This window comes from Canis lupus, chromosome 19, assembly GCF_003254725.2.
Source record: "Canis lupus dingo isolate Sandy chromosome 19, ASM325472v2, whole genome shotgun sequence".
Taxonomy (NCBI): domain Eukaryota; kingdom Metazoa; phylum Chordata; class Mammalia; order Carnivora; family Canidae; genus Canis; species Canis lupus.
In genome coordinates, this window is record NC_064261.1 from 1,594,456 (window position 1) to 1,615,230 (window position 20,775).

The following is a 20,775-nucleotide window of genomic DNA, read 5'->3' on the forward strand; positions in this document are numbered from 1 at the left end:
AGACACCTGCCGAAGTCCACAGGATCCTACTGCCATTGAAACATCTCACTTTCTTCATTTTTATTTTATTTTTATTTTTATTTTTTTATTTTTATTTTTTAATTACTATTATTTTTTATTTTAGTTTTATTTTTTAATTTTTTTATAAATTTATTTTGTATTGGTGTTCAATTTGCCAACATATAGAATAACACCCAGTGCTCATCCCATCAAGTGCCCCCCTCAGTGCCCGTCACCCAGTCACCCCCACCCTGCACCCACCTCCCTTTCCACTACTCCTTGTTCGTTTCCCAGAGTTAGAGTCTCTCATGTTCTGTCTCCCTTTCTGATATTTCCCACTCATGAGTGGGAAATATTTTAGTTTTAAATCACACAATCAACACTTTCGAAAGATTGAATTTCAAAGTCAGGTGGTCACAATCAGGAAACTATTTTGTGAGCAAAATAAAATCTGAATTCACCGACCTGTTACGTCACCTGGCTTGCTCTTTCTCAGTTTTAAGTGTCAAGCACAAATCACACTGTGAGGGTGACAAAACAGGAGAGATTCCTAACTCTGGGAAACGAACAAGGGGTGGTAGAAAGGGAGGTGGGTGGGGGATTGGGGTGACTTGGTGACGGGCTCTGAGGGGGGCACTTGGAGGGATAACACTGGGTGTTATGCTCTATGTTGGCCAATTGAACTCTAATAAAAAATGTCCCAATAAAAAAAATAATAAAAAAAAATTAAAAAATCACATTGTGGCAACACAGGGCTCTGACTCTGGCAGGTGCTGGCCCGGGCCGCTGAGGAGTGTGCGGGAGCCGCATCCCCAGAGGGCTAACGGGAGTGCAGGCCGTGGGACCCGAGCTGTCCTCTATGACCCCGACTCCCCAGCCGGTTTCCAGGGGGCACTTATCACCAGCACCTGGGGATGCTGGAGGGGGGCAGGCTGGCCCGTGTGACCCCAGGTGGACAGTGTGTGGGGACAGCCCGTGCCCAGGGTGGCCGCCACTCCTCGAGCGCACTCTGGGTTTGGGGTGGGAAGTGGGGTGCGGAGTGCCAAGAGGTGCCCTGGAGCTCAGGGGGCGGCTGGGATGCTGGGCCTGGAGCCCGAGGCCTGGTGGGTGGGCCATGTGCGGGGCCAGGCTGTCATCGCGTCCTTGTGCCCCCCTGCCTGTACCCAGCAAGCCTTTGGGGGGGCCCAGGCTCCTGCGCCCTGCAGACCCGCCCTGCCTTCTGGGGCAAGGGAGCCCCTCTGGCAGCCTGGCCATGTAGCTCCCCCAAGGCACCCCGCCGACGGCAGGGACGGCCCCATCGTGGTGGCCTGTGGTCCCCGAGGCCCGACGCTGCACCTGCCACGTGCTCAGGAGTCACGGCCCGAGGACCAGCAGAGGCGGCCACCGCCTGAGGCCTGTGACTCGGGCTGGATCCTTCTAGAGAAGCGGCGATGGTTTGGTCCCGCGGCGGCGTGGACCACGGCCCGGTGCTCACAGACGCTGGGCCGCCAGGAGCCCCGGTCCTGCTGAAAACGGCGGATGCTTGGTCACGAGAGGCTTCGAGCGATGCCATGACTAATGATGTGTCTAACAGCGGCCTTTATTTATTCATAAATACAGCGCAAACATCCTCCTTGTCACAAGGAGAGGCTTTTCTTCTGCTATAAAAAGATAATTAATTCAGGCTGAATAAACTTAATGGTGCATTTGCCATCTGGGCAAAGCAAACAAAGCACCGGGATAGAACTGTGCGAAGAAAAAAAATAATCAAACTACGGGATGAAAGTACATGCGTAAGCCCTGTCTTGATTTCTTTAACCACAGATAATTTTTCCACCCCAAGTTTTACACTCGTGCTTATTTGGTAGGAACTGTGAGAGGCAACAGGGCATTTAAGCAGACAGAGCTGAACACGGGCGAGCCCTTCGGGCGGCTTCTCTCCAACCTTGTGTCTCCCCATCAACAGCGTCAGCAAGACGTCTCTGGGTCTGCGCTCGTGTCATCTACACCCGCGAGGACGGAAGCTCTTCGCAGACCTGACCATTTGGACAAGGGTGCTTTGAGGACTCTCAGGCGCCCAGGAGTGTGAGGGAGGCAGAGCCGCCCCGTCAGCCCGCATGGTGACCCCTAAGGTCCTTGGGAACGCGCCCCGTCCTGGGCGCCCAGCGCTGCTCCGACACCCGGTGTCCCCTGGGCGGCCCTGGCTGCTGCTGCTTGTCCTCTCCGCAAACGTCCCAGACCTGTGTCTTCTCCACCACCATGCAGCCAAGGCCTGCTTGTGTGTGTGGCTGTGCCTTCGGAGGGGCCCCCGGCCCCCCTGCACCCCCTGCACCCCCCACCCACCAAGGCCCCCACCTTGCACGCTCCGCTCCCCGTCTCAACTGCATCTGGCTACCAGACAGCAGAGCAGCGGCCCCGTATCCCGGGGCCCGCCTCTACCCCAGTTCTCCTGATGAACATGAGCAGCCCCCCTTCGAGCAAATAAAGTCTCATTAAGAAATGATTTTTAAAATCCTTTAAAAAAAATAAATAAATACCAAAAGATAAAAAAATCTTTTTTTCCCCCCAAAAAAGCCTTCTTGGGGTCAGGAGTCTGACCACGGATCGATTCTGCTTGGCCTTGGGACCCAGCACTGGATTGACGCGTCGATGCTGGTGACGTCGGCGCCCCGAGTGCAAAGTCCTGCCAACAGTTGGGCGTTGTGGGCAGCGAGTGGCCAGGGGCTGCCCACGGCCATCCCTGCTGAGCTGCTGGGGGTTCCCCGGGGATGCCAGAGGCACCTTCATCAGCCCGGGGTCTTGACTCGGGCAGACACCCAGCGGGTGCACCTGCCGCGCGTGCCGGGGCAGGGACCTCGTCCTGGGGGGACACAGGACACCCTTACAGGTGGTGGCCCTGCTGGCCTCAGGACCCGCGAGAGCTCCTCCTGCCAGCTTGCCCTGTAGCCCCGCGACCCCGGCCCGGGCCCGGGCTCCTGGGTGTGCTGCAGCCTCCCGCTGGAGGGGGACATGACGGAGGCACATGAGTGCGGGTGACTCTGGGTCCTCCGGGAACATCTGACTCCCAGATGCCATCTACGGGGATAAATGCACGACCTTCATCTGTGTAACAGTGTCCCCTCGATTTTTCCATGCATATCCTGAAATCCAGGAATAGGGAGCTGAGACAGAGGGCCGTCCGAGGCCCGTGCACACAGCGCAGCAGACGCTTCGCCCCGGAGGCCCCGCTTGGCACCTGCAACTCTGGCTGTGCCATCGCAGGGGGCTTCACTGCCCTGCCTGGGCACCCTTGGCGCTGGCCCGGAGTCAGGGCCGAGTTTCCTTGGGTGACAGTGACTCGGCCAGTGGTTACCGCCCGGCCGTCCAGGTTTTGCTTACGGTGTGCAGACACAGGAGCGAGGAACGACCTGCTGAGGTGAGTCATGCAAGCCGAGCTGAGGCCGATGGGCTCGGAAGACCGGCCGTCTGCGCGGGAGCTGTTCAGGGCCGGTCCCCGTTGGTCCCTTGACAAGGACAAAACCAGGCTCTTTATTAACGACCCGCTAATTTTTCTTCTAGGCTGCATCAGACATATTATACGACTGGGGGACTCTTCAATGAAGCCGAAGTTGGCTTTGCATAATAAATTCCTCGGTGAAAATAAAACCCGATCATCGGACACATTCAGAAGCATTGAACTAAATCTCTACGGAAATGGGATTTCCTCTGGGCAAAATATGCATCCGTGACATGCGTCGGGGGACTGAGACTCCTATGAACGCATCGAACTCCGCTGAGCCTGAGAGAGCGCAGACCCGGGGCCCACAGGCTTTCTCTGGGGTCCCTGGGGCTGCAGTGGGGACCCGCCACCTGTCGTATATGCTGGTTGGACTCTGGGAGCCTTTGAATTTGCAGGGCGGAGAAGATGACACGTCGGGACACATCACAAGCCCCACCGCACGACAAGAGCGATCGCGGCAAAAGAAAGCGATGCCATCGATTCTCTGGGGAAAAATGAGAGTCCGTGGAACTAGGTTGCAGCTGGGGCTTGACGCTCCCGGGCTCACCATTTACGTGGTGGCTCCGTTTGTGCTGCTGTGTGCTCCGCCTTCTAACCCGTTTTTGCTCATTGCCAGGGAGGGTGCAGACATGATATTGTCTGGTATGTCTTTTGCTTTCTTTGAAAATTAAAAAAATATTTTAATGATTTTATGTATTTATTCATGCAAGACACACACACACACACACACAAAGAGGCAGGGACCCAGGCAGAGGGAGAAGCAGGCTCCATGCAGGGAGCCCCACGTGAGACTCGATTCCGGGACCCCGGGGTCATGCCCTGGGCCGAAGGCAGATGCTCAACTGCTAAGATGCCCAGATGCCCCTTTATTTGAGATTTTAAAAAGGTGAGAATATAATCCATCAAAATGACTTTGAACTGTAAACCTATTACAGTCTTATTAGGCTTGCCCTTACTATTTGAGGTTCCAAGCCTATGGATTTGCCCTTTCTTTATTAGAAGTTACATCAGGCAAATGCTTTCAGCATTTAGGGCAATAGGTGAGATAAAGACACTATGCAAATAACGTTAGGCTGGTTAATCAAGGGAGACGGTTCAGGAAGGAAAAATTTTGAGACACAAGTGAAAAACTGTTCTTGTTAAGAATTCAGGCCTGAACGATAAAATGTAGGTTTTTACACAATTGGTTCTTTTATTTATTTATGTTAAGATTTTATTTATTTATTCATGAGAGACGCAGAGACAAAGACAGAGGGAGATGCAGGCTCCATGCAGGGAGCCCGACGCAGGACTCGATCCCGGGACCCCGGGGTCACGGCCTGAGCCCAAGGCAGGTGCTCAACCACTGAGCCACCTGGGGTGTCCCCATTAGCTCTTTCCTATGCTCTGAGTTCCTTAAAATGAACTGAAGTGACCCATACCAAGAGACATCCCAATTTTGAGCTCTTGGGGTCTAATCCCCGGTGTGTGCTCACAAAACAAGAATGGGTCACCGGTCACTACAAAATAGTCCTAGTGACATGACGGCCATCATGGTCTTCCTTCCCTGTCCCCACAAACACCGGGAGGAGGCTAACTTTTGTCTAAGGATTGGATCAGCAACCTACAGTTAAAAATGGTGCATTTTTCCTATTCTCCATCAATAGGAAAGCTAGGGGGTAAAAAATGAAAGGTAGATCTTAAAAATCCATTGGGGATGATGTTAAAACAAAAAACCTTGCCACAATCCCAACCCCTAAACCTTAAAGTGTGGCTGTCAAATACTGTTCGTCTGGACTGATATCAGGCTGACATGCAACACAAGACTCTTTGAAAGTCAAATAGGATATCGATGTCCCCAAAACTACCTTGAAAGACATGCTTAAGCGCACGTTGGCGCGTAATGGGGATGCACGAGCGTGGACGGGCACTGGGGGATACAAGAATGTCTCCATAGAGAGCTGGTCTGTAGTGAGCAATGGAGAGAAATGAGATTCGTAGACCATCAATTCCCAGCCTGTAAGTCCCAGAGGCGAACTGGGCGACAGAAACGGTGACGCGCCAAAAATATTTCATTTTAGTCATAGTTTTATTAAAAAAAAAAAAGAGCTTGTAAGTCTCAGACAGTACAGTGCAAAAATATATAAACAATTATTGTCTGTCGGATACTGCTGGCTCTCACAAATCAACAGGCTTTTCCTTATTTTTATCATACAAACGCGGCAAAAAAAAATGTGAAAATAAAATACCTACACTTGGGAAAGCGTGAAATATAAACCTCATTACCATCACGGGCTTTCTATACACGGTTCTCCGTACTGGTGGAGGTAGGCGCTGTGCGATGCGCCCGTCGCCCATGAACGAGCCCCCCCCCCCGCCCCCGTTTTCTTATAAGGGGTGAATATCAGTGCAATTCCGAAGGACACTGGGTATGTATGTACACGATTTTATTCAATGCTCTATAGTATGCTACAGATATGTACAACGTCGGTAATAAATTAAGAATAAATGAACAAAATCAGCACGAGGACAGTTCACGGACACGTCCCTCGATGCCATTTTTCTGCCTTCAGTTTCTAAGAGTTCATCCGACCCGAGATTCCGGATCATCTTCTCGTTAGAAAAATTCGTTCAGGCGGCCCGAACGACCTGCAGAGGGTTTCATGGCCTTCGAGCCGTTGGAAGACGCTGGTTAATCGCAGAAATGCCGAAGCAGATCCTTTGCCATCAAGAGGAGTTGATGAACATTTGTACGATATGCACGAAACTCTGCAAAAACTCCTTAATACTCTTTTCCTCCAGTTCTTCACATTCTTTGCATCCCGTTTCAGTTATATTCTAACAAATAAAACAGAAAGGATCAGATTGGAAAGGCTAATGGCATCTCTTTGCTGGAAATATCTCATCATCTGAACCATCCAGGGAGGTCCCGAGACATACAAAATTTGGGCAAATTAATATCTAAGTAGGAAGAATCACTGGAAAAGAGAACGAAGGATTTGACTTAGGCTTATTTTCCCCGTCATGGGTTAAGGACATTGGAAAAATAGGGCATCTCCATCACACCTGGGACTTCCCGCTTGCTGCCCTGCAGTAGTTTTCAGGTCCCCTACCTGAGTGTGAGGTCCACAGCTCCCCGCCCGGCCTGGCGGCCTCCCACAGGTGCTCCTTACTTACCTGCTTCCATCGCCGGCCCCACCACCCTAAGGACAGACCTAAGTAGATGGAGCTCCTGCCGTGCCCCGTGCGCACACCCTGCCGCTAGACGCCCCACTGGCTGTCCTCTCCGCGTGTGCCACGTGTGCTGTTCGCTACCACCGCTCAGGTCGGGCCCACGCGGGAGCTGCCTCCCCGGAGGCCATTCCTGAACCCAGGCCTTCTCCCGGCTGCCCTAATCGGTCCCTCTCTCTCGACTTATGCAGACTCTCCCTCTCATCGCATCATGTACTGTACTGGTTTCATGGGGTTTTACGCTTCTCACACTACTACTCTCTGGGCTTTTCCATTTTGTCCCCCTTGCATTTAGCACAGGGCCTGGCCCCCCGTATTCACTCAGCTGTTACCGGTTGATTGGAACTGTTAGGTGAATCCTACAAGGTGTCATTCAAATAGTTTCACGGAGAACTAGAATATTCCAAACGTAGTCATCATACATGAACTACGTAGAGATCGTCTGAACCCTAAAGGCCGTGCCAGCAAAAGTCAAAATTAGATTTTACGTGCATTAAGCATTTGGAAGGCAGGCCCGCCGACGTTTCTTGGGCACACAGTCTGGGCCGGGCCCTGTACGTCCACAGAGTGCAGCCCCACTGGGAGTTGGCCACGGCAGCCCGCACGGCCCAGACGTGCCACCACAGCCCTTCTGATGGTGCACCTGCCCACGGCTTCTGTGCCCTGTGCTGCACATCAGGCCCCGGCGACAGGGCCCGGGCCCGCCGTCGGTGCTGCTGAGTCACTGCAGCCTGGTGCAGCCCTTCCACCAAGGCTGTGGGAGCAACGCCCCAGGAGAGTATTTTAAGCATCAATAGGCTCATTGCACATCAACGCACTAAGTGTCTAGAGTAGGCCAGGCCATGTTCTGGGAGCTGGGACACAGCACTGGGAAAAATCCCACAAAAATAACTGCCCCTTGAAACAGGCATTCTGGCTGGGGATGGAGCAGAGCCCCGGAGCAGGTGGGGCAGCGGGGGGGAGGGAACAGGCCACGGGATGGGCTGCAGCGCGGAGGTGACATCACCGAGGAGGGGACGTTCTAGCCAAGACCTAAAGCAACCGGGCATCTCGCGGGCAAATCCAGGGCTCGGTCGGACTCATGGAGAACTCACCCCCTTCGAAGACAGATCACTGTTTGCGAGGATGATGAGGTTCTCTACTGCTTCCTTAATGGGATGACTGCCGGACTCGAGCGAGATAACACCTAACTCCAGGAGAAAGCACTTCATCGCGGTTACTTTGCAACTGGGCTAAAAATAGAGTTACAAAGAATCATTTTGGAAAAAAAAAATATTTCCATTATTCATGTTTATATACATGTAATTTTGATTTTTTAAAAAAGCTGACCCAAATATTTTATTTAAAAAAACACAATACTGTGAAGATGTACAGAGGACACAGGTTTTGTTTTTTGTTGGCTTTGAAATAAAAACCGAGACAAACTGACAACGAAACAACCTAAAGGGACAGCATATTATACAGAAGAAAGAACGTAAGTCTACAAAACATGGAAATAATAGGTCTCCTTTTCTCACTGAGAACATTTCTTCTTTGTGAAAGGGTGATAATATGCGCCCGAGACTCCCAAAACATTTGTATGGATAGTGCACTGAAGGATTTTGAGAATCAGACTGTGTTGTTGATATTTTAAACAGGCACAGGTGCTGATCATGCTCTCTCTGCAAGTTCCAAAGTTCTAGAGGCAGAAGTGATTCCAAGAAATGTATTAGAAAGATCAACGGAGCAGTATTACCCACTCGTGGGCTGGCCAATCAGAAAGGTACTTTTTATTATTATTATTATTATTATTATTATTATTATTTAGATTTTATTTATATATTCATGAGAAACACAGGCAGAGGGAGAAGCAGGCTCCTTGCAGGGAGTCTGATGTGGGACTTGATCCTGGGACCCCGGAGTCACGCCTTGAGCCCAAGGCAGATGCTCAGCCACTGAGCCCCCCGGGCGTCCCTGAAAGATGCCTTTTAGATACCACAAAAGTATGTTTCCCACAATGGTTACTCTAACAAAAGCGTAAACTTAAAAGAAGCATTATCCGAAGTTTGGAGATTTGACGATGACTTGTTTGACTTTCTGTCTCACTGCCTTGGACAGAGCCGGGGCCCTGCCGGTGCTTCACAAATGCTTACGGGATGGATAAAGGAGGAAGGAATACACTCGTGTGTCTGACATTGGCAATATGCCGTGTGTCCCGCAGCAGCTGCTCAGGATGACAAGGGTGGGTACTGGCCGTAGATAGACAGATGGAGCGATAGACAGAGACAGACAGGGAGACAGAGAAAATAATAAATAAATAAGACAGGTTCAGCAATGTTTAGTGACTTCTAAGGTAACACCGCTAGGAAGTGGCTGAATCAGTTTAAATCCAAACTTCAGCCTCAGCTTCTTCCTATAATCCAAGAGCCACAACCATTATCTTCTTGCAAAAAAGAGCAACCTCAGGATGCTGAATTTTGGTGGTTAATTGCTCTCTTCTTTGAAAAAAAAATGCAAAAAAAAAAAAAATAGAAGACATGCTGAAGCCAAAGGAGGAAGACAATTTTTATGTGTAGCAGCACTAGCCAAGTAGTTGATGAATGCACTTTTTCCTAGTTTTTGGTGAAAGCTAAGAAAATCCTCATAGGAGCAAAATCTTCTATTTCAGGGAAGTTCTGATTGAGCGCTAATAGAGAGTGAGCTCGCTGCTCTCCACGCACATGGCACAGAGTCGGTCTTCCACCAGGTGAAGAAGTCAGGGGTCGTTTCTCGGTTTGCAGCAGCCAATCCAGAGGGAAGGACCGACAACGTGGCTACAATCATTCGTGTCAGTGTACTACTGAAACAAGTTCCAGATCATTTTCGAATTCTGATAGGTTTTATGAGTTGTGTTGATTTCTTTTCCCACATAGAGGGTAACCAACCAGAATCCCTCTCTGACCATTGTAGAGATTCATGCAAAATGTAGGACATGAATTCTTTTAAGCGATTTTAGAAAATATGATTAAGGGTGGTGATATACTCCAGCAATGGAAACAACAGATAGGGTGGACAGTTTAAAACCGAATCAGTTAACCTGATTTTTGCATCTGATTGCATCATGATCTAATTGCATCACAAAATGTGTAACATATTTTGGTTGACATTGATGGAAAAGGCTGTTTTATATTTTGATTTGGTACCGTTATGAAAGTAGCATCTACGTAGCTCTTCGTCCCCAAGTCCCACAACCTCAAAAATTACTTACAAAATTCATTGATCCCATGTTTTCAGAACACACCAGAAGTTGTTTTAAAATAAAACATATCTAAGTTGTTTAGATACACAACTAAGTTGATTTATTTATTTATTTATTTATTTATTTATTTATTTATTTTTTAACTAAGTTGTTTTAAACTTAGTTTTTAAATCCTACACATCCTTCGGTAAATTCATGGAAATACACTTCTTCGACTTTTGAAAAAAGGAACCTACAGCAATTTTGAAAAACATAAACTATACTCACATGCACATCACTTTCAGTATACAGAGTGGTATCCATATGTATAGACTGAAAGGAAACAAAATTAGAAAATATGAAAACCCATGCCTTGCTTTAGATATGGTGAGAACGACATACTGAAAACATTAAATTACGCTTTTTAATTTTTTTTATTTTGAGATAATTTCAGATCCACATGCAATAATTGTAAGAGAAAATCCAGAGATCCTGTGTCCCCTTCGCCATTGCATAACCACGGTACAGTATCCCAACCCGGAAGCTGACACGATACAATGCACCTGCCTCGTTCGGACTTCACCAGTCTTACGTGCACTACTAATGGGTGTGTGCTGTTCTACTCAATTTCGTCAGATGTGTAAATTCATGTAACCAGCTCCACAGTTACAATACGGATCAGTTCCAAAAGCCATTAGAATCCCCCTCCTACTTTTTTAGAGCCTAAACCCCCTTTCTTACCACACATCCCACTCCCCACATATTTCTAATCCCTGGCAACCACTTCTCTCCTCTCCATCCCTGTGTCATCTCAAGCATGTTATATAAGTGGACTCCTAGAGCATATAACCTTTTGAGACTGGCTTTTTGCAAAACTTACTTGACTATTTTTTGAGCAGTTGTAGGCTTCCAGAACACGAGCAGAAAGTAGAAAATATTCCCATATATCCCAGTTTCTCTTATTATTAATTATTAATAGGTGCATCTATTACAATTGATGAGTCAGTACTGATGCATTTGTAACAAGTTCCATAGATTACACTGGAATTCAGTCTTGGGTGGGATATTCTGAGTTTTGACAAATACATAATGACATGTATCTACCGTTACAGTCTCATACAAAATAGTGTCATTACCATAAAAATCACCTGTGCTCCATGTATTCATCTCTCCCTTTCCTCTCACCCCTGAAAATTTCCCACTGATGTGTTTACATCATCTATAGTTTTACTTTTTCCAGAACATCATATGGTTGGAACCACAGTAGGTAGCCTTTCTAGATTGGCTTCTTTCCCTTCGTGGATATGCTTTTAAGGTTTCTCCCTGTCTTTTCATGTCTAGAAGCTCATTTCTTTTTATTGCTGGATAGTTTTCTGTTGTATGGATGTACCACAGTTGGCCTAGATTGGCTTTTTTCCACACAGCATAAGAGTAATACGCTGGAGATCCATCCAACTTGTTGTATCAGTAATTATTTCCTTATAATTCTCAGTATTGTTCCATGATATAATTCATCCATTGAAGGGAACTGGGGTCATTTTCACTTTTTAGCTATTGCAAATAAAGGTCTATAAACATTCATGTGCCTGTTTTTGTGTGGACGTAAGTTTTCATTTCTCTAATATAAATGTTCAGGAGTGCAACTGTTGAATCATATGGCAAATGCATGTTTTGTTTTATAAAAAACAATTATTTTTTTAAAAATTAAAAACAAACTATTTTAAAGTAGCTGTAGAATTTTATATTCTCATAAAAAATATGTGATCTAGTTTCTCCACAACCTTGCCAGCATCTAACATTATTATTATTTTTTAATTTAAGTATTCTTGTAAGCGCACTGTGATGTCACTGTGGTTTTAAGTAGCACCCTCTAAATAACGTACGGCCACTTATTGGCACCGTCTCTCAGAAAAAGACTTGTAGTGATTTATAATTTCTTCCTTTCTAATCTACATACTTTTAGTTCTTTCTCTTGACTTGGCAATTTTGCTAAAATTCCAATACTGTGTTGAGTAAGAGTGGTGAGAGATGACATATTTGCCTTGTTTCCAATCTTAGTAGGAAAAACATCCAGACTTTCCCCATTGAGTACGATGTTGGTTCTAGGTTTTTTGCACATTCTCTGTATCAAGTTGAGAAAGTTACCCCTCTTTCCTTGTTTGCTGAGAAATTTTACTAGGAATAGCTATCTTCTTAAAATGCTGTTTTTCCATCAAGTGATCTGATCATATGACAGTCTGCCTTAGCCTGCTGATAAGGTGGATTACAGAGAATTTCTCAATATTGCATACCTGGAATAAAGCCCATCGGTCATGGTATATAATTCTTTTAATACACAGGCAGATTTAATTTGCTAATAGTTTATTGAGAATTTTTGGATCTAAGTTCATTAGAGGTATTTGCTGTTTTCCCTTTTGATACTATCTTTGCCTGGTTTTAGCATCAGGGTAATACTTATCTAAGTGAGTCAGAAAGTTTTCCCTCTCCTATTTTTAGAAGAGATTGTAAAATTGGTGTTAATTTTTCTGCAAGTGTTTGGTAAAATGCTCCAATGAAACCAGCTGGGCCTGGGGATTCATTCTGGGGAGCTTATTTATGGTGAATTCAGTGTCTTTGCTGGTTATAGCAGTTTGGGGACTGTTTACATCGTCTTCATTACATTTTGGTAGTTTGTGGTTTTTGAGAAATTGGTCCATTTCCTCCAAGTTGTCAAATTTAGAGAATAAAGTTGTTTACAAGTTTTTCTTTATTATCCTTTAATGTCTGCAGATTCTACAGCTATAGTCTCTAATTTCAGTTCTGATATCAATGGTTTATGTCCTCTCTCTGTTAATCTTTGTCAGGCTTTCTAGAGGTTTATCAGTTTTATTGATTCTTTCCCCAAATAATGAGCATATGCTTCATTAAGTTTCTCTATTATTTTTCTGATTTCAATTTCATTAGTTTCTGCTCTATCTTTACTTTTCCCTTCCTTCTACTTGTGTTAGGTTTATTTTGCTCTTTTTTCTACAGTTTTTTGAGATGGGAACTTATATTGTTGTTCTGAGATCTTTCCTCTTTCCTAATCTAACTATTTCGTTTTATAAATTTCCCGTTTAGGAATGCTTTACCTGAATCCCACAGATCTTGATGTGTTGTATTTTCATTTTCATTTTCATTCAGGTCTATGTGCTTTTTTATATCTTTTGGGACTTAATCTTTGACCCACGGAATATTTAGAAGTCTATTATTTAATTTCCAAGTGTCTGGAGATTTTCCTGTGGTATTTATATAATTGATTGCTACTTGATTCCCCTGTGGTCAAAGAACATACTCTGCATGATTTCAATTCTGATAAATTTGTTAAATTTTGTCTTATGGTCCATGATGTTTAGTCTTGGTGAATGGCGCCTGAAAAAAAAAAAAGAATTCCCTGTTGGTGGGTGAAATGTTCCATCTGTGTAAATGAGGTAGCCTTGGCTGACTGCGTTGTCCAGTTCTTCTGTATCCTTTCTGATTTTCTGCCTTGTCATCCCACTTGTTAGGAGGTGGTAAAGTCCTCAACTACAATTGTGAATTTGCCTCTTTCTCCTTTCAGTTTGATTAGTTTTTGCATTTCGTATTTTGATGTGTACACATTTAAGATCACATTTTCCTGGTGGATTAATCTCTCCGCATTTTGTAATGTACCTCTTGATTCTAGTAACTTTACTTGCTGGGGAGTCTACTTTGTCTGATACTAAGAGAGCCACTGCTGATTTTTAAATTATTGTATGCGTATCAGCTTCCCAGAGCTTAAAACAACAACAGTTTATTCTCTTACAGCTCTGGAAGCTTGATCCAAAGTCAAGATGTCTGTAGGGCCAAGTTCTCTCTGTAGGCTCTGGAACAATCCTTCTTGACCTTTCCCAAGCCTCTAGTACTCCTGGCAATCCTGGGCCTTCTGTGGCTATTATAGCGGCCTCCAATCCCACATGGCCTTCTTCCCTGTCACTCTCAGTATCCTGTCCTCTTCTTATGAGGACAGCCAGTCATTGGAGTTAGGGCCCAACCCACCCCAGTAGGACCTCTTCTTAACTAATTATACTTGCAAAGACCCAATTTCCAAAGAAGGTCACATTCTGAGGTTTCGAGTAGACATGAATTTTTAGTGGGGGGGGGAACACTCTTCAACCTTTTATAATACAGTATATTCTTTTCTCTTCACAGTTTGAACCTACTTAGATCATTGTGTTTGAAGTGAAATCTTTGTAGACAGAGAAATGTTGCTTTGTGTTTTATCAACTTGGCCAATCTCTGTCTTTTACTTGTATTCTCTTTCCCCTCTCCATCTGAGATGCTAATACTCAGAACGCTGGATCTTGGGGTGCCTGGGTGGCTCAGTCAGTTAGGTGTCTGACTCTTGATTTCAGATCAGATCATGATCTCAGGGTGGTGAGATAGAGCCCCACATCAGGCTCCACGCTCAGTGCAGTGTCTGCTTGTCCTTCTCCCTCTGCTCTCCTCCTTCCCCAGCTCACCACTCTCCCCCCTCTCTCAAGTGAATAAATTAAAAACAAATTTTTTTTAAGTTGGATCTTTAATTGTCCCAAAGATCCCTGAGGCTTTTTCTTTCAGTGTGTTTTCTCTCTATTACTCTATATTCAAGTTCACTGTCTTTCCTCTGTCATAGCCATTATTCTGCTCATGAATCTCTCCAGTTTGTTTTATATTTCAGTTATTCTATTTTTCGGTTCTGTCATTTCCATTTGGTTCCATTTACATATCGTGCTTCTTTGCTAAGACTTTGTTTCATCCAGTTGTTTCAAGGGTATCTGTAATTGCTTGTTGGCACATTTTTATGATGGTTGCTTTAAAATCCTTGTCAAATAATTCCAACATCTAATCCATCTCCATTTCAAAGTCTATTTCAGAGTCATTTCTCAGTCAAGTTGTGGTGTTCCTGCTTCTTAGTATAATGAGTGCTTTTCAGCTGTGTTCTGGTATTTTAGCTTTATGCCAAAAGACCTGGTTCCATTTAAATCTTCTGTATCAGCATGCAGCCACCCTGTGTAGGTCTAGGTTCAGACTTCCGTGTGTATGCTGTGGTTCCAATGGCTTTCAGAGTCTTTGTGGTGCTAATTCGAAATGCTTGATACACCTGGTGCCCCTGGGACTCCCACTGGCCCCTGCTGCGACAATCCCTGTGGTGGAAGGCAGTGGCCCTGGCCAGAGTCATCAGTGGGGCCCCTTTTCTCTTTTCCCTCATTAGTAGGCCAGCTGGCATCTCTGGGTGAGGGAGGGGGTTTTCTAGCCACAAGAAGAGACCTCTTCTCTGGGTCAGCCCATGCTCCTTACAAGAGCCATGCCAAGCTGCCCCATTTCTTTGTTGGAGAAGGGAGAGTCTCTGGCCTGGGGTGATAGAGAGCTCTTCGTACCAGGACACTTATAAATTGAGTTTTAAAGACAATTAGGATCTGAAAATTTTAAGCAAAAGATTTCACTTAAGGCTTTACCGGGCTCATGAATTTCTACAAAAATATCGTTTCAAATGAGATTTCATTAACATGGGGAGAAGCATACACCATTAGCAATCATACCAAATAGTTTATGGAAAAATGAGTACTCACTTGAATAAGATTGTCAATTTTTTCCAAATCAAGTATCACGTCCTGCCAATTTGCCTCTGTTTTGGGAAGACCTGCGCTGATACAGCTGAAAGCAAAACCAAAGAGCAAAAAACATTTTGAATGAGCACAACAATACATGCCTGATGAATGCCACTGGCAAGAGCAATCAGGATTTTTTTATTTTGATCCGTGAAAAGAGAAGTGTTATCCTTCCCTTCGTGCATTCAACAGACTTGTAGGTGAATACAAGCACCAAACATCCAGTACCACCCTTGCCACTTCAGACTAACTTAAGAACTGACCTACAAGGATTAGAGAATAACTTAATTTGGAAGGATAACTTATAAATAACCTGGTACAGTTTATCACAATGGAATAAACACAGCATCTGATGTGTGGCAGCGCTCAATATGCTTCTGAATGAATTGCTAGTTTTCTTTAAGTGGAGGTTCCCTCAGACGCTTAAGCCCAACAAATAGGTAAAATTTTTAAAATAAGCAATAATCTTTTTCATGCACAGATTTTGATAGTAAATATTCTCTGCCCCAGATTAAACATTCCCCTCACACACTGCTTACACTGTGACCATGTGAGCAGTAGCTCTCTTCATAAATATTACAGGCCTGAGACCAGTCCAGTCTGAATGGTCATATACGTACTCCTTTCAGTAAAACTGAAATTTAACATCGAGACAAAAGACTCATACACTGACCCAGTGTCTGCAGAATGATTCCTCAAGCTGGAGGAAAGACAATTGCTCCCTAGTGGATCTAGTATGGAAGCGAGAGAGCCAACGCTAGGCTTCCCTGTGAGGAAGATGCACCTGCACACATCTACGGATGCCCACACCAGGAAGGCATGAGCAGGGGAAACTGAGCAGAGGGTCATATTATGTAACTACAGGCTGGGTGCTTTGGGCCAATTGTGTAGTGTATTAGCTGCATCTAAGAAAGAAGAAAAAGGTTAACAGGCATGGAAACATATGAGTGTTTATTAGGAGGAAAAACGAAAGGCCTAAAAAAAAGAAACATTTCAAACTGAAGTACAATAGGGCTCAGAGGATGGGAGATTTCAGTGCTAGAGGTAGATAAAGTAACACAGACAAGCCCTAGTGTCTATTGTTCACTGCTGTGAAAGTCATCTAAGCTATTAATAAAGAACGGATTTCCGGGGATCCCTGGGTGGCGCAACAGTTTGGTGCCTGCCTTTGGCCCAGGGCGATATCCTGGAGACCCGGGATCGAATCCCACGTCAGGCTCCCAGTGCATGGAGCCTGCTTCTCCCTCTGCCTATGTCTCTGCCTCTCTCTCTCTCTCTCTCTCTCTCTCTGTGTGACTATCATAAATAAATAAAAAGAAAAAAAAATTAAAAAAAAAACAACGGATTTCCGAGTTTAGCTAAATGCCAAGAGGTCCAACTTATGTATAACACTCATTTGGAATTACCAGAATGTAGAGATGCTCAGTGTTGACCAAACCTCCTCTGAGTCCCCATAATCTGCCCTCTATCGTACCCCAAATAGTTACTCCCTAAAGATTTAAGCAAACTGAACATAAACCAGTTTAGTAAAGAAGACACTGAGGAACAATGACCATGGTCATTAACTGATGATAGTTATGCTGAAAGATAAACTCACCCCAAAATGAAGACATGAATGCCAGCCTCAGTTAGAAAATGACTGTTCAGAAGTAAACACAAGTAGCACTGGATGGAAGTACTTCTCAAATGTGGTTTCTGAAAAATATAATCACAGGCAAAGTGGTTAAAACTCTTTTAGTTAAAAAATGATATTTAAAATAGTATTTTATCATAGTTTTAGATTCCAAAAGGTAAATTTATCAAGCTCTTTATTAGAATTGGTGAAGCCAGAATTTATCCTTCTTGCTCTCTCCCCACCTCCAGCTCTGTCTCCTAGGTGCAAATTTCTTTAATATGTACTACTCTGGATGCATTTCAGTGATGATAATTTTAAGAAAATTCACATATTTGCAATTTACATATATACTAAATCACCACTTAATTTGTTTCTATTATCCTTATCCTCCCTCCCATCTTTCTTTTTCCTTTTTAACAGTTCAGCATGTATTTGTTTGATTGCCTTTAAATTCTCCATCACATGCTCATTCTCTTTTTTTAATTTTTTTATTTGTGTGTGGTTGACAATAATAGTCCAACACATTTTATATAGCACAGATTAATAACATGAGTTACTGAGACAGGGGTATTACTTATATATTAATTTCAAATTAATTATATACTGATATCATTTAAAAAATGGATAAAAATAGACCCAACTAAAGATACCCTATACCATCCATCCTAATAAGCGCTATATAAGAATTTTTTTCTCAGTGATTTAGGAACATATTTACTTATCTTAGAATTTCTCAGTTTTGATACTTTCACCTGTCTCTTTCACACTGTCAAAGCCTTTACAGTTTCAGAGGGCACCTTAACCACTGAGAGTCTGTGCTTCATGTAATCTATGCTGAAGAGATGAATAATATCCAGACTTTTCAAAGGCTATGCGATTCATTGATTAGATGAAAATTCAAAAAACAAAGTAATATGAGGCAAGTGAAATAATACATTTACAATGACATGAAGAGCACATCAGGGTGTTAGTGAGAAGACCTATTTCTGTTTACTTTCAAAATAAGAATAATCCATACATGAACAGGGATCTGTGACATCTTAAGGTCTCTGGAGAAGAGTCATATAACTTATTATGAAGTATCTGAAATTCAAGAGATCTTTTATGAAAAGCCCATATACTACCTTTATCTAATTTTTCTTACCGAAATTCTCATTACTCAATGCAGGGTAAATCCTTAAGTATTGAAGAAGAGCTGGCTATGGCAATGGGTTTCCAGCAGCCATCCATCCAGAATACTTCCTACAATACAATCCAGGGTAAGGAATGATCCATTAAAAACACAAGTGGACTAGCAGAAGAAAGAAAGGGAGGAAGTTAATATTCATTGAGCACTTACTCTTTCATGGGCTCTCTATTAGTCTCTTTCTCTCTCTCTCTCTCTCTCTCTCTCTCTCTCTCTCTCTCTCGATATATATATATATATATATCACATTAGATTTTCACAATGATCCTATGGGGTAGGGTTAGCAGCATTTGGGTAAGCTGCCCAGGCCCCACAGCAAGTTCAAGGAGTTGAGACCAGGCCTGTCTGATGACAAAGCCCAAACACTTTCCACTATAGCATGTTCTTGAATTGGCAATTTCCAAAATTGCATATTAGCAAACAGCAGAAACAACCAACTACCTGGTTTCATATAAACTACCGACTGTTAATTTAATTTACAACATAAGCAGCTACTTCTACAGACATTGAACAGCTGTCTTCAGTCTTTGAAATAAGTCACTGTTAACTAAAACATGATTTAAGAATTTCATAAGTAACAAATTCTAGTTTTTCTAATTCGAGGCAATGAAGAATGTGAAGATTACGCACTCCCATATTCAACTCCATTTTATCAAAGCAAAAATTAAAACCAAGATATATATAAAATATAAACAATTATTTGTGCCATCCTTTCAAAATAGTAGGTATTTATTGACTGCCCCGCAAAAATCACAATCTGCCACAGCCTTGACATAAACATTCACTGCTATTAAGTTCTGCAAATTCAATTATTTAAACTATTTTATTTTCCGGACGATCGCTTTATGATATATGATGTATAAATCTTTGAAAGAAAAAAATTAGCATTTATCTAAGCATTAAACAAGATACTGTAAGAATATATTCACCAGGAATGGCTTTTTTTTTTTTCAACAATAACGTATTAAATTGAATCCTCCTGTTACATATGATCTGACTCGTATGCATGATCTTAATTACAGGGAACCCTCCTTATTACTCTCATCTTACAAAAATCCTCTTTGTCTGTGTCATCTCCCTGTTTCAAGTTTTCACCAGACTTCATAACTTCTTTATCATAATTGTCAAAGCCTCTTAAATTCCCTCCATCCTTCTGAGTCGTATCCCAAACTCCACATAGTTCAAGTAAAAGTAGCTACTGACTCAGGCTGAACAATCCTGGGGATGATGTAGGGGACTAAGGCCTGCAGAAGCGAAGGCTTCACTGCCCATCACCCCACATGTGGGGGTCCCAGTCTCACCTGTGGCACCATGGACTTCTTCTGCCCCCCGCCCCTGGCACTCACACCTGCCAAGCAGGTGCAACACAGTAGGAAACCACCTGGAAAGCTTCGAGCAAACTGGTGATAGCAGAGGCCGGTGCAGCTGAAGAGGGACGATCACAGCTTTGCCACCCACAACAGAATGCATGTGATTTCCCAGCAGCGAAGAATTTGTATTTTTTTTTAAGATTTTATTTATTTATTCCTGAGAGAGAGAGAGAGAGAGAGGTAGAGACACAGGCAGAGGGAGAAGTAGGCTCCATGCAGGGAGCCCAACGCAGAACTCGATCTCAGGACCCGGGGTCATGACCTGGGCCAAAGGCGGCACTAAACCACTGGGCCACCCAGGCTGCCCAGATCTGTTTTTTTGTAGCAGCTTTGGAAGCATTCAGCCTGCCACTTGCTAATTATGCAGACCAGTAGTTTTTCTAGAAATGTGTGTGTGTGTTGGGGGGGCGGGCAGTCAAAGAAACCTGAGAAGGTAAAACAATCTTTTCTCTTGAACCAGGAATCCAGGTTGACAGTTGATATAACTAATATTATTAACGAGTGTAGCACCCTGATGAGTATTGCTTCCCTGCAGCCCTCGGGTTTCTCGAGGTACTTGCTACGTGTGGCCCCGTTCAGCCCGGGCCACCTCCTTCTGTGAAGGACACGACTCGGACTCCAGCGAAGCCCCTGAGGTTCTGAGAGGGGAGCTGCTGGGCTTGGGGCAGGGGCCATGCCTGTGGCGGTGACACGGGGGCAGGGGAGGAGGCTGCAGGCCCTGCAGATAGGAGGCAGCCGGTCACCCCACACGATACGAAGCAGCCACTGCTCCCGGGACACTCTGAAGACACGTCTTTCAAATTTGTTGTGTGAAGCAGGGCACCAGCTCGCTCACACCCATGATCTCGTTTGACTCACAAAATACCTGTTGGAGAGAAGCGGCTGAGGCCAGGTTAGGGACGCTCTGAGAAGGCCGGTCTAGGGATGAGCCAGCCTCTGGCCTCCCTGCTGTGTTTGTGGGGAGCCAGGGCAGCAGCAGGTGACCCTGGCCTGCCGCCCGTGTTCACCGCTGTGCGTGTGCCTGCCTCGGCCTCTTTGGTTTGCCCTTTGTTTGGCTGCGGGCCTGGACCCAGGAGCAGAAAAACACCGAGTC

The 20,775-nt window shown here is 44.6% G+C and overlaps 1 protein-coding gene across 3 annotated transcripts in view; it reads right to left on the reverse strand.

Annotated features, from left to right (window-relative positions):
- Positions 1-5,527: 5,527 nt before the first annotated feature.
- The window catches only part of IL15 (interleukin 15), a 64,177-nt gene continuing 48,929 nt past the window's right edge, over positions 5,528-20,775 (reverse strand). For all 3 annotated transcript variants that reach the window (XM_025462330.3, XM_025462331.3, XM_035702245.2), the window contains 6 exons: positions 18,271-18,368; positions 17,109-17,206; positions 15,473-15,557; positions 10,173-10,217; positions 7,783-7,920; positions 5,528-6,295 (listed from right to left, as the gene is read on the reverse strand). In XM_025462330.3, coding sequence (XP_025318115.1) covers positions 6,185-6,295; positions 7,783-7,920; positions 10,173-10,217; positions 15,473-15,557; positions 17,109-17,206; positions 18,271-18,282 — 489 coding nt within the window. In that variant the 5' untranslated portion in view covers positions 18,283-18,368 and the 3' untranslated portion in view covers positions 5,528-6,184. The remainder of the gene's footprint in view (positions 6,296-7,782; positions 7,921-10,172; positions 10,218-15,472; positions 15,558-17,108; positions 17,207-18,270; positions 18,369-20,775) is intronic.